General features: G+C 61.0%; 6 protein-coding genes across 6 annotated transcripts; 3 read left to right on the top strand and 3 right to left on the bottom strand.

Annotated features, from left to right (window-relative positions):
* Positions 1–2,146: 2,146 nt before the first annotated feature.
* Positions 2,147–3,145, top strand: IUM83_12688 (WRKY transcription factor 19; the record flags this gene model as incomplete). The annotated part of the gene is made up of 1 exon (XM_067937331.1): positions 2,147–3,145. The coding sequence occupies one exon, from the start codon at positions 2,147–2,149 to the stop codon at positions 3,143–3,145; it is 999 nt and encodes a 332-aa protein (XP_067790520.1).
* A 454-nt stretch (positions 3,146–3,599) lies between these two features.
* Positions 3,600–5,122, bottom strand: IUM83_12687 (putative copine-like protein; the record flags this gene model as incomplete). Its single annotated transcript, XM_067937330.1, has 3 exons — positions 3,600–4,603; positions 4,716–4,847; positions 4,915–5,122. 3 exons carry the CDS (start codon positions 5,120–5,122, stop codon positions 3,600–3,602), a joined length of 1,344 nt encoding a protein of 447 aa, XP_067790416.1.
* Positions 5,123–6,162: 1,040 nt separating this feature from the next.
* On the bottom strand, positions 6,163–6,819 carry IUM83_12686 (RxLR effector candidate protein; the record flags this gene model as incomplete). Its single annotated transcript, XM_067937329.1, has 1 exon — positions 6,163–6,819. The coding sequence occupies one exon, from the start codon at positions 6,817–6,819 to the stop codon at positions 6,163–6,165; it is 657 nt and encodes a 218-aa protein (XP_067790417.1).
* Positions 6,820–7,107: 288 nt separating this feature from the next.
* On the top strand, positions 7,108–8,243 carry IUM83_12685 (Estradiol 17-beta-dehydrogenase; the record flags this gene model as incomplete). The annotated part of the gene is made up of 2 exons (XM_067937328.1): positions 7,108–8,022; positions 8,172–8,243. The coding sequence occupies 2 exons, from the start codon at positions 7,108–7,110 to the stop codon at positions 8,241–8,243; spliced, it is 987 nt and encodes a 328-aa protein (XP_067790418.1).
* Positions 8,244–9,734: 1,491 nt separating this feature from the next.
* Positions 9,735–11,225, top strand: IUM83_12684 (Vacuolar sorting protein 9; the record flags this gene model as incomplete). The annotated part of the gene is made up of 1 exon (XM_067937327.1): positions 9,735–11,225. One exon carries the CDS (start codon positions 9,735–9,737, stop codon positions 11,223–11,225), a length of 1,491 nt encoding a protein of 496 aa, XP_067790419.1.
* A 266-nt stretch (positions 11,226–11,491) lies between these two features.
* IUM83_12683 (STE/STE7/MEK1 protein kinase) lies at positions 11,492–12,608 on the bottom strand (the record flags this gene model as incomplete). The annotated part of the gene is made up of 3 exons (XM_067937326.1): positions 11,492–11,544; positions 11,632–11,958; positions 12,029–12,608. 3 exons carry the CDS (start codon positions 12,606–12,608, stop codon positions 11,492–11,494), a joined length of 960 nt encoding a protein of 319 aa, XP_067790414.1.
* Positions 12,609–13,097: the final 489 nt, after the last annotated feature.

The raw sequence follows: 13,097 nt of genomic DNA, 5'->3' as shown, positions 1-13,097 counted from the left end.
TCAGTGTCGCTTGGATAAGGTTCACCTGGTGCAGCGTTAGTAATTGAGCTCTGGATAACTGTGAATGAGCCGGTGAGTCAAAGGCGCTGATGTGTAATGTTCACGGGATGGCTAGCCTGCCTCGGGCTGCACTCTTCGCGCGCGGCGACGATCGATTGTTCTAGAACCACGGCAAGACAAGGCCAGCGCGAGAGAACTGGCGAGTGTCGGCGCCAGGAAGGATTCGTGCGGTTGCGGAGCTTGCGTGCGCGAGATCATGCGAGCTTTAGGGGGAGTCACACGTCGCGGCCCCGGCACTGTCGGCGAGCTCCGGCTATTAGTCGAGGAGCCTTTCCCCATCTTGGTGCCGGGGACAGCTGACCGGTTCAAGTGCTGACCGAGGCGCTCGCAGTCGCGCCGTAGTCGAGGCGACGAAGCGCGCTACATATGGGCGTGGTCGCTCGCGCTGGGCAAACGAGTGGGTCTACAGAGGACGCGTTGATACCGGCGGCAGCTCGGCAGCCCCACAAACGGACCACTGAATAAGAAGTCGAGTCCAGCAACATCCACTTGAAGTGCAACGCCGGCCGGGCTAAGATCATAAAGACGAGCACCTTCACGCGTTACTAGCGCCCATGTGTTATGGTCGAGGTCTCCGCCAAACCGGATCGGCGCCACGGCGGCGACGGATCCATCACCAGCTTCTGAAGGTGCTTCCAGGCTGCTGGTCGGGTGCCATCCGCCGCAACGCGAGAAATTTATCGCGGGCCGCAGTCGCCGCCGGTGGCCCGCTGGTCACCGCGGTGGTCACTGCACCTCCTCAAAAGCACACACATCGTCCTTTCAGACGAAGCGGAAGGTCCGACCTTGCCTGCGCTTCAACAATCGTGCAGTAAACAGGCACTCATAAGCGAGATAAGCCGGACCGGTCTCGGCACGGTGGACGACTGCTCTCTGCGCACGACGCGCCGATTTGCTCCGCGCATTGGCCCCGGGCCGGAGCACGCACCCAGCGCGCTACCACCTACGCTGCAGGCTGCACCGGAGCCGACTGCGCGCGACAGAAAGCCAGCGGCGACGAGCAGCCAGGCATGACTCCACAGATCGGACAGAGCCGTGGGGGCGGAAGATGAAGTTCTGCAACGCCGGTCGCAATGGCAACCAACTTGTGGCTCAACGCGGGCGTTGGATCATGGGCTTGTTTGCGGACACGCGCAGGCCAGCGGACTCTGCTGTGGAGCGCCGCTGAGCTCAGCAATCGATGTAGTCAACGCGCGCGGGCGATTACAGTGCGTGCAGCGCCGCCGCTGTGAGTCTCTCGCCAGTTGCGCATGCACACGTGCACACAAGCCTTGCTTGCCATGGAGCCTCGCCGTCGCGTTCGCGGCAGGCCTGTTGCATGTTGCCATGGAGTCGCTTTCGCGTTCGCGACGGGCCTGTCCTGGGTGGCAGCGGTGTTGTGTGTCTTCGAACGAACGCGGCACCCGCCACAGCAACGCTGATCATCTGTCCGGCTGCTCGCACGCAGCGTCGCCCATATCCAGCCTCATGGCGCGCAATGGGAAGGCTCAGGGCGGCCGGCGATCGATCGGTCGGTCGGTCGCCGCGTCAAGTCGTGTCCAGGATTCAGCGGCCAGCGAACGGCGAGTTTCTCGCGTCTTGGCGCGAGCTCCGGACTCGAAGTAGCAAACCGAGCCGGCCGAACTCACGCTACGCTAGACGCTCTCTTCCCGAAACAGCCAGCCGCCGCCACCGGCCATCGCGCTCGCTCGAGTCGACGGCAAATTCTTAGCACGCCGACGACGCCGTCCTTCGGCCACCAGCCGAAGCAGCAGAACCCGTTGAAAAAGGACAGCGGCGCGCGCGACGGCTTTCTCTGCGCCGGTGCACAAAAGGCAGGCAGTCCTGGAGCGGGCCCCGCAGATGGCCGGGCCAGGCTCGAAGGGGGGACCATCCAGGTCGCAGTCGTGTTCATTTGAGATTTCTCTCACACCCCATCTACTCGTCCCGCGTAACACCGGAGCGAGAGATACCACCGCTCCAGTAGCTCTTCCGGCATCGGAATCCTACTACCCTCGCGCCCCCCAACGACTCAGCGTCGTACGTTCCTCCCAAGCCCCGCTCTCGCAGCAAAGCTTCCCACCCCCAACTCGTCGCTCGTCGCTTGATGAACGCGAGTACATTCCCTTCATTTATTACCGACCACCAACTCCAGCAGCAGCAGGCCGCCGCCACCCCGGGCTCGCCGTCCGCTTCCTTCTACCCTGTGCTCCCTCAGATCCAGTACCTGCACTCGCCGCTCACCAAGCCGCTGGCTCGCCCCGGCGGGGAGCCCGCCAAGCTGCAGCTGCCCATGGCGCACGCTATGGCGGGCGGCCGCTTCGACTCCTCGAGCGACGACGATGAGAACATGGACCGCAGCAACACCGCGCACCTCGGATCCGTGGCCTCACCGCTCCGCAGCTCAGACGACGGGGATGGCGAAGCGGTCAGCGGCATCGCCGCCATGAGCCTCAGCTTCATCATCAACGGCGACATGGAGCAGCCCGCGCAAGCGGACGACGACGACAGCAGCAGCAGCACCGGCGGCAGCTCTCGTGGCGGCTTCGACCTGTCGTCTATGCTTAACACAGTGTGCGCCAAGCCCGACTGCTACCGCACCATCCGCGGCCCGGAGGGCACGTTCTGCAAGTACCACAAGCAGAGCCGCTTCTGTCGCGCCGAGGGCTGCGCCAAGAGCGCTAAGACCGGCGGCTTCTGCATTTCGCACGGCGGCGGCAAGCGCTGCGCGCACCCGGACTGCACCAAGAGCGCCAAGCAGGGCGGCCTCTGCATCTCGCACGGTGGCGGCAAGCGATGCAGCGAGGCCGGCTGCACCAAGTCGGCGCTCGTGGGCGGCTTCTGCTCGGCCCACGGAGGCGGCCGCAAGTGCAAGATGCCCGAGTGCACCAAGACAGCGCTCCTGGGAGGACTGTGCATCGCGCACGGTGGGGGCAAGCGCTGTCAGGTGGAGGGCTGCTCCAAGAGCGCAGTGGGCGGCACGCTGTGCGTCTCGCACGGCGGCGGCAAGCGCTGCCAGGCCGAGGGCTGCAACAAGGGGGCCGTGCGCAACGGCGTGTGCATTCGCCACGGCGCCAAGCGCGACCACCCTTCCGTGTCTCCCTAAACACACTTAAAGGCTCCCGCGAGCCGAGGAGGCAGGTCGGTCGAGCCTCCTGCAGGATGACAGAATCGTAACGTGGTTGCCATCGGAAGTGGCCGCAATACATTTTGTTCACTCCCCTACCTTTTCCTACATCATCCAACTACAGCGCCATCCTCCGCCTTGCATTGGGGCGAACTGCCCAGCAAACGGATAGGATTCGTCACGGTTTTCAACCGAAGGAAGTTTAAAACGTGACGGAAACCAAGACTCCAAGCACTATACAACGGGCACGTATAAATCCTTGAAAAATAAATCAAAATGAGGAGCGCGAATTGCTACCTAGGGCGCAAACCTCGACCACTTGTACAACAATTCCCTTTCGCCATTGCCCACGGCATTCTACTCGCGTTGCCCTCGGCATCATTCCCGGGGTCACCAAATTGGCGTGAGGTTCAATTGATTCGTCGACTCCGGCTCAACCGAACCGTTTGATGCGGACCTGGATCTCCTGCCGACATAGGGGGCAGTGCGAGAGGAACTCGCCGCACTTTCGGCATGTTTCGTGCCCGCATTGGAACACCGTGTCCTTCCTGCGGTCCTCGCAGATGGGGCACAGCAAGGCTTCCTGCAGCTGAGCTAGCTCCACCTCAGCTCGCGACGAGCGATGCTGCAGCGTCGGGCGAGCCGATCCGCTCTGTGCATCGTCTGCAGAACCGAAGAGAGGAGCTGATGGTGAGGTCGCTTGGCCGTATTGCGTTGTTGTTGTTGCAGTAGTTGCGACGCGCGCTGATGTCTGTTGAAGAATGGGCTGAAAAACACCGTAGTTGTGATTTTGGTGTACGTTCTCAACGGTTTGCGGTGGCGGGAAAACATCCACACGCGGCAAGTCTGTACGGACGCGATACGGGCCGCGCTCGAGGTAATTCATGGCCTTGATCGTCCGATATTGGTCCGGTATCTCCATCAGCGCTTGCAACGCGAACTGCGTCTCCTTCATTTGCGGGTCGCTAAATTGTGAAGTGATCTTGTGATACTCAACAAACTGGAAGTTGTCGAACTTCCTGTGGACGAGATAGTCATCGAAGTAAATCATCGACTCCCACGGTCCATCGCCCACGCCTACCATAACAATACTCAGAGGGAAGTTGCTGGCATAGGTGATGGCGTCGATCGTCTCCTTTTCGTTCTTGCTGACAGCATGAGGAGGAATATCCACCGACCGCGTCACCTGGCCATCTGCAATGATAACGAGAATATGATAGTCCCCTGTGCGATTGACAATGTTCACCGCCTCGTTGATAATGGGCGCGAAGGACGTGGGCCCCGCCATGACTACGTTGCGCACCACCTCTCGGTAGCGCGAGCGGATGCTCTCGAGGGGGAATCCAGCCTGGCCCTCGCGCTCGGCGAAAGTAAACACCGCGCGGTCGCACGTCAACTCGTCGCCAAAGCCGTACACGGGGATGATGTTGTCCTCGTCTGCACAAACACGCAGTCCACAGACACAAGCAGCAGTCGTTAGGTCGGCCGCGCAAGCCGTCAAGCAGTCAAGCAGCGCGCACATCGCGTCCACAATCTCCGCCCAACGCACCGAAGTCGCGCAGCGTCCGTCCGATCGTCTCGATCACGTCTTCGTACGGGTTTCTGGCGCTCGGGTCGTCGATCTCGTGCAGACTGCGGCCGCCGAACGTGCGCTTGCCGCTCCACTCGTTGGACTTGGTGCCTGCTCGGCATTCATTCCGTCAATGTAATGAATTTCACACTAATTTTTTACGCAGCTGCTGACGTACAGTCGATGCCCACGATGAGGTTGCAGCTCTCGAGGCCGCTGCGCCTCAGCGCGTGCGTCACCTGCGGTAGCGACGTGAACTGGTCGGGGATCATCTGCGTCAGCGCGTCGGAGCGGCCGGCGATGGGACGTGGGCCCGTCTGGGTCTGTGAGTCGGGGCGCCGCGCCTGCGACTGCCGCCGCTGCTGCTTGCTCGCCTCGTTGCCCATGGCGCTGGCTGGCTTGGCGGAAGTCTGGCCTTGCTGGTGTCGGGGAATCGGTGGAATGAATGAGTTGAAGAAGTTTTTTGTCGCCGGCGTTCGGAAATGGAGCCACCAAATTCTCTTGGTTTCAGTATGTCGATTGTAGGTACAGTGTACCTAAAGAAGGGTACAAGGTGGATTTCTCGGTGGTCGAGCCACTTCAAACTTCGATTTCTCAGTTTTGTGAGATTACCACGCTTCTTTGACGACGCTGTAGCATCTTGGTGACAGTATTGAGCAAAAACAAAAACGATAGCCAGGTACTTACTGTAAGTGTCTATCTATCATCCCGAAGGCAGTAGCTGCAACCTGTGAAGCTACATGAACTATTACCTTTCACACATTTAGGTCGATGTCTTAACTGAGAATAAGATACACGAGACTAGGGTGCAGGATTGGATTTGCTCTCAAATGTTAAAGCTCAGATTAGAGGCAAGTCAGCAGTCCCTAGAGGACGATAAAGTCCGAATGCGGCGAATCACCCTGCCATTCGTTTTTTTTTCTCGCTTACAATGACATACGACTGTAAAATCAAACCGAGCCGCTCGTCCTTTGTCACGCATCTACTCAGTGCTTCACTTTTCTTTATCGTCAAGCAGCAACGAACCATCGTGCCTTCTTCTGCTCCAGAGAGGAGCTCTTGCATCTTGCTAGCTAAAGTACTTCGAAGTAGTTGTGAGGGCTAGAGTTATTCGGCCCGACGTCCGTTTTGCAGTTTCATAATCTGACTTTAACACCATGGTGACAGCAAAGTCCGATTAAGAAGTGAAAGCCGCAATATTCTCATTTCTATCGATAATGTGCCTCCTCTCCAGTCCTATCCACGAAGTCAACGCTAACCAAAACGAGCCAACAACTCTATGTGAAAACTCGAGTTAAATTTTGTTTCCACGCTTTAAAACGGGTCTACCAGATTCTGTTGGTACTTGTTTTGCTGCCCTAGTTGCCGACCTAAATATGAGTACATGCAGTTGTCTATCCCCAGCGCAGAGAATTGCTTCCACAATTTACAACACGCTGGCCGGATCCCTCGCGGGCGCCAACTGCTGCTGCGCCGCTGCGTCGGACTTGTGCTCGTGCTGGCGGTAGATCTGCTCCTCAGCCACCTGCTGATCGCGCAGCAGCTTCTTCTTGTGGTGGCGCTCCTTGCGCTCTTTGCGCTCGTCGAACACCTCGATGCCCACGAGCCCGAGTTCGCAGAGGCCGATGACAACAGCGCTGCGTAGCTTGGGGCCCGAGTAGAGCGTCATCTTGAGCACGGACTTGAGCACGAAGGCGTAGAAGACGGCCACGACCAGCGAGGCCAGCATGAGGTTGTACTTGTAATTGCGCGCCTTGCGCAGACGCTTGATCTTCCAGCAGAAGAGGAACTTGGCGAAGTACACGAGGAACCAGGCGAAGGCGAAGGGCGTGGGGTAGAACACATAGATCCACTGCAGCAGGCGCTCGTTCTCGTCCAGCTCGCCCTGCGTGTACTTGCTGGCCACGAAGCTCGCGGCGTAGGACGTGCCGGCGCCCACGTCGAAGAAGGCCACGACCACGGCGAAGATGGCGAAGAACGTGAGCGACGCGTAGAGCCAGCGGTAGAAGCGCTTCTGGTGCACGAACCCCCAGTAGCCGTCCGACACCGTCAGCATGTTGCGGATGCGACGCCGCTTCCCCATGGTCGCCGGCAGCTACTCAATACACACACACACACTCTACCGAGGCGGAGAGCACAATCACCAATGTGCTAAACTGACTTCCGTCCTGTGTAGTCAGCACGCGAGGGCCACGGCGGCTGTATACTTAATTGCGGTAACGTGGATAAATAACATTACTTTCACTAAGTATCGTTTTAGGTGGTCCACACGTTGTGTGACGTCACACAGCCGGCGTATCCACATCAACGAGCCCCGAACCCATCGGCGGCGTCTGTGGCCATAATTGATTCTCTCCTCCTCCGCTTCGAGATGGCCGACCACGTGCTCGAACTGCTGGCGCCCGTGCAGGCGGCGCTGTCTGCGTCGCCCCTGGCCGTGAAGGTGTCAGCGGCCGTGGGCTGCCTGGTGCTGTCTCGCCTGGCGCTACAGCTGCTGGGCTCGCTCTACACGTTCTTCCTGCGCCCGGCCAAGAGCCTCAAGAGCTTCGGCCAGTGGGGTGTGGTCACGGGCGCCACGGACGGCATCGGCAAGGCGCTGGCCATGGAGCTGGCGCGCAAGGGCATGAACGTCGTGCTCATGAGCCGCACGCAGAGCCGCCTTGAGGAGGCCCGCGCCGAGATCCTGGCCAAGTACCCCAAGGTGCAGGTGGAGATCCTGGCCGTGGATTTCAACCGCGTGGACGAGTCCAGCGTGCGCGAGGCGCTGCAGCAGAAGCTGGACCAGGTCAAGGATGTCGGCGTGCTGTTCAACAACGTGGGCGTGTCGTACGACTTCCCCGAGTTCTTCGACCAGCTCCCGGACGACCGCGTGGACAGCCTCATCAAGCTCAACGTGACGGCGGCCACCGTCATGACCAAGCTGGTGCTGCCCGGCATGGCGCAGCGCAAGCGTGGCGTGATCGTCAACGTGAGCTCCGGCTCGGGCCGCATGGTCGTGCCGCTGCTCAGCGAGTACAGCGCCACCAAGAAGTACATTGAGCAGTTCACGCTGTGCCTCGCCGCCGAGTACAGCGCCAAGAACGTGCACGTTCAGTGCCACGTGCCCATGTTCGTGTCCACCAAGCTGGCCAAGATCCGCCACGCCAGCTTCATGGTGCCGTCGCCCGCCACGTACGCGCGCGCGTCGGTGGCGCACCTGGGTTACGACACGATGCTGTCGCCCTACTGGCCGCACGCGCTGCAGATCTGGCTGTACGAGAGCGCCCCCACGTGGGTGCTGAGCAAGGTGCGTAGCGTAGGGAGATAGAGCCGTAGATAACTAACCGCCTGCCTGCGTCGCCAGCAACCGACGCAGGTTGGCGCCCCACCGTCCCGTACTGACTCGGCCACTGACGAACTTTTCGTGGATGCGACTGTGCTGTGCGGTGCTTGCAGGGCGCCATGATGACCCACCTGTCGCTGCGCAAGCGCGCGCTCAAGAAGCTGGAGGCCAAGAAGAACCAGTAAGGCAGGCAGACGGCGACTATAAGCCGAGCGGCTCGTCGCTCCGTGCGCGACGAGGCGAGCAGGCAGTAGCGTAGCACTCGTGCACCAGCAGCGTAGCGTAAGAAACCGCTACAATCGTCAATGCAACGTGCTAGGTACACATGCAGCCCAGCCCGCCGCGTTCGAAGCCTTGGTCACCATCGTATGTGTCAAGGAGGTCCCTGACATGGTGAGGAGCGGCCCTGAGTCACCAATGTATGCGTCCGCCGTCGCCCGCTCAGCCGCGATGAGCAACTCCCTGGCCGTGGGCCTCCCTCCCGCCTGGCCGCACGTCGTGATCCCGTCGCCGCCGCACCGAGACTCTCGATGCCGGTGGCCAGCATGCCGGCGTCGACCGGCCTGCGCGGTGGTGGGTAAGCCCACCCAGCAGCAAGGCGGCCGGCAATGGGTGGTGCTGGTGGCGCAAGACGCGGCCCGCGCGCGATCTCGATCGTCAGCAACTTTGAAACGGCGCCCCATCCTCGCCGATCTTTTAGTCCCGGTAATTTACCGGCAGCGTGGCGCGGCGGTGCTGCCCACTTTAACACCGTCTTCTTGGCGAAATGCCGATGGGCTCGCGCGCGCCGCCGAGTCTCTGCAAGGCCAGCAATCGAGCGCCCAGAAGAGCCGACGGCGACTCAAGTGCGCGCCAAGAGAACGAGGCTCATTTTTGCATAAAATTCGGCATCGCTTGAGCCGGCACAGCGGCGATCGAGGCGTCGAGGAGCGAGAATTCAGAGCGCCATACAGAGCGAAATACAGCGCCGATTATGCAGGCAAATTTTACGCGCAAATTGTTGCGCGCGGCAGCAGGAAAACGAGAAATTGGCAGGAGAGAAGCTTTCTCTTCTGAGAAAACGTAGGAGCGAGAAATCCCGTCGCCGAGGATCTTGGCCGCTGCGACGCCATATAATAGAACCCAGCACAGCGGCCGCCATTCCCGTCAGCTGACCCAGTGTTGCTGATGGATTTCGCGTGCCGTTAGCAGCGCCGACGGCCAGCTGTCCGTGCGGCGGGTAGACAAGATAGGACCAAGAGCCGATCACCAGACGCCCAGCCTCGGCGAGTATTACCACTAGCGGGCACCAGGTGCTGCAGACTTGAGGCCATCTTGTTGCTGGCAGGAACTTGCGGCTGGCCAAGTTGGCATTTCCGACGTCGCACGCCACAAGTCAAATCTTGCCTGCATAATTTGATCGTCCAGACCTGCGCAACTCGATTTAGAGACGAGGGCGGCCGCGTGGACAGATCTCGACATGTGGGGCTGACTATGCGGGCTCCACCGCGTAATAAGGTCCCCCGCGAGAACCTATACCAGCTGCGAGGCGCCGGTACCGCGCTTGGCCGCCACGACCACCGCACGCAAGCGAAAAGCAAGTTGCAGCGGCAGAAAAGACGCATTCAACGTTGCCCCCGCTCGCTCATTGTTGCTTTCACCCCAGACGACGCAAGTCGCTCGCTCGATCTCTCGCCATGGGCCTGGAGGATCTCAGCGTGGCCGCGGGCCACGCGGCCGAGCGCGTCGTGGACGCCAAGGCCGTGGCCTCGCCCGTCCGGGCCGCCCCCATCGAGTCCGAGGCCGCCGCGCTGCGCCGCCGCACCTCCATCCCGAGCACCTTCTCGTTCGGCGGCGTGGACCACGCCATCCCGGCGGCCGACGTGGGCCAGCGCCGCTGGCGCAGCTTCGACGCCGCCTCGGCCACCGACTCGGCCGCGTCCTCTGCGCTCGAGCAGCTCACGCTTCGCATCCAGCAGGAGAGCCAGCACGTGCTCAAGCGCAAGGCCCGACTGTCCAAGCGCCGCGAGCTGCTGCGCAGCGTCAAGAGCTGGCTCAGCTCCAGCCGCCGCGACCAGGTGGCGCTGCTGCAGATGCAGCTCGTGGCCGAGGTGGCCACGGGCAACCGCTCGCTGGCCGTGCTCGGCGACATGCGCACGCTGCTCGCGATGGACGAGGCCGACGAGCTGCGCCACCGCGGCAGCTTCGCCGCCAGCCAGTCGCTGCTGGACGGCCTGGAGCAGTCGGACCGCGCCCTGGCCGAGGACTGGCCTCGACAGGCGCTGCAGCTGCAGGCCAGCTACCTGGGCAAGCTCATGGAGCTGCACGGCCAGAAGGCGCTCGAGCCCAACGGCCTGACGCTGCCGCAGCTGCTGGCCAAGACGCACTGCGTCGTGTCGGCCACGGACGAGCCGTCGCCCGCGCTCGTCAAGTTCGAGAAGCTGCTGAGCCGCCAGAAGCTGCTCAAGCCCGAGCTCAAGAAGGCGCTGGACAAGCTCTGCCTCGACACCATGCGCTCCTTCACGCGCGCCAGCAGCCAGCCCGGCCCCAAGACGGCCTTCGACGACAGAGAGCCGCGCGACGTCATGCAGTCGCTCGTGCAGGAGGTCGAGAACGCTGTGGCCCAGGAGGCCAGCCTCGACGACAAGCTCCGCCCCGCCCTGCGCGTCTTCGTGGAGCACATGGTCTTCAGCCGCCTGGCCTGCGCGTGCTACCGCGGCACGGCCACGGACCTGGACGAGCTCAACGCCTCGTGGCGCGAGCAGGCCGCCAAAATGCGCGAGCTCAGCCTCGAGGAGGTCGGCCTGCCTGTGGAGATCCCCGAAGAGGCCAAGCAACAGGAAATCTTCAGCGAGTCCATCGCCGCCTTCAACAAGATGCCGCACCTGATCCCGTCCAGCGTGCTGGCGGCCTTCATGCGAGCCGTGTGCACGCTCTACCGAGAGGCCAAGGAAGGACTTGGCCTCGACAGCAGCTGCATCTCGGCCGACGTGCTGCTCCCGCTGCTGGTGTACGTTCTGAGCCGCTGCGACCTGCCGCACCTGCACTCGCAGGTGTACCTGATGGAGCAGTACGCCATCTCCGAGGCCCAGGACGGGTCGGAGGCCGCCTACTACCTGGCGTGCCTGCAGGCGGCCATGGGCTACATCATGGGCAACGGCGCCAACGACGACACCGAGTCCCAGTAAACCAGTCCCCCCGTAAACGAAACCCAGTCGTGTGTGTGTGGTGGATGTGAACACAACGACGGATCTCCTCCGTCGAGAAAGAGAATATTTATGATAACCGTGTACAATACAAGCGAGTCTCATTTATCGACATCTTGCGGGAGTGCTTGGTTTGCTCAGCTGTGCATGGTATTTCTTGGGTGGAACAGTGACTCACGTTTTTGCTGTTTGTATGTTCGTGTATGTTTGTCTATAAGTGGGTGGGTGTTTATCGAGTTGATCAAGTTTTACTGAAGCGAGTCAATCCAATGCCGCACGTTAGCAATTGAGCTCTCGAGGTCTGCGATTGAAATAGTCAAGAAGCACCGTCAGTAACAAGAACCGCGTTCGAGAGCTTCTGCAAGGAGAAGAAAAAAAATCGACTTACTGACTGCTCCGCAGCGTTGCAGCCACGGGGATTCGAGCAATGTGTCGGCTGAGGCACGGTCGAGCGGGTTCTTCTGAAGACACTGGTGGAGGAAGTCGCAAAAGTCCTGCGAGAAGTATTGCGGCGAGAGGGCTGGTGGCGGTGCCTCCAGGACGCTCTGCAGCATGTCGATGCAGGTTTTGTGCTTCGGGTACGGGTAGACGCCCGTGGCGGCCTCCATGAGCACGAGGCCGAGACTCCAGATATCCGAGCTGTAGCTGTACTGCGTGTGCTGGATCCGCTCGGGGGACATGTACCGAAAAGTGCCTACGAAGGTGCCGCACATGGCTGCAAGCAGAACACGAAGGTCAGTCGCGACAACACAAGACTATCTACGACTGAAGTGCAGCAGACCGACCGATGGAGTTCCCGAGCTCGGAAGCGATGCCGAAGTCCGAGAGTTTGACTTGGCCCTGGCTGTTGAGCAGGATGTTGGGCGGCTTGATGTCGCGGTGCACGCGCTTGTTGGTCTTGAGGTATGACAGCGCGTGGAGGATCTGGAAGGCCACGCTGGCGAGGACGTGCTCCGGAATTGTGCCGAGCTGGTGGATGACGTTTTCAAGGGACCCGCCGTCCATGTATTCGAGCGCGAGCACCACCGCGCCGTCGCGGAGGAACGCTCCGAAGAAGGTGACGAGGCACGGGCACTTGGAGTCGAACAACGCGTTGATCTCGCGGATGATCTGCTCGCGCTTGGTCTTGTCGTACATGTTGATCATCTTGAGCGCCAGGGGCGTGTTGGTGGGTCGGTGACGTGAACGCAGCACGCAACCGCTGGCCCCGCGGCCGATGACCTGGCCGTTCCATTCCAGCTCTTCGGGTACGACGCTGAAGGCGCGACCGGTGCCTTTGCGGACGACGCCGGTGGAGGTGATGGCGTATTTCCCTTTCACATAGGCGCCTGCGCCGGCGATGAAGGAGTTCTCGAGGTTGTTCATGGCCCGGCTGGGGAGCTTGGCGGAGAGCTGGAGGCGAGTGCCGACGGCGGGGGCGATCGAGATCTGATAGCGTCTCTTCCGGTACTGCCTGCTTGAAATCAAGAGCCCCTAGTGTTCCGGGGGTCGTCCAAAGCGCTCGCGTGCCAAGTTGCGACGTCAACAGCCCGAGCTGGCTGCCTCCAGAGCGTGCTACTGGCCCCTTCGGCGTTGGCAGACGTTTCGTCGCCACGCAGCGGGGCATCAAGGTTCTTGCATGCATAAAGTGATGCAGCGCGAGTTTAGGTTCTCTTATGACCACTTCAAGATGGCGCAGTATTATTATCACGGCGCCGTGGATGCAACGCCTGAGTGGTGCCAGTGCTGGCCGTTGCACGCTCCGCGTCCTGAAAAGGGCGGACCATGCGTGACTACGACGGCAACCAGTTGAAGCTACACACGCAAGCGCAGTTTCGTGCGAGCAAACATCGATCGACGCTCTGAACCATGAGG

The sequence above is a fragment of the Phytophthora cinnamomi genome (assembly GCF_018691715.1).
Source record: "Phytophthora cinnamomi strain GKB4 chromosome Unknown Contig46, whole genome shotgun sequence".
In the NCBI taxonomy this organism is placed as follows: Eukaryota; Oomycota; class Peronosporomycetes; order Peronosporales; family Peronosporaceae; genus Phytophthora; species Phytophthora cinnamomi.
This window is presented reverse-complemented; position numbering and strand designations above follow the sequence as displayed.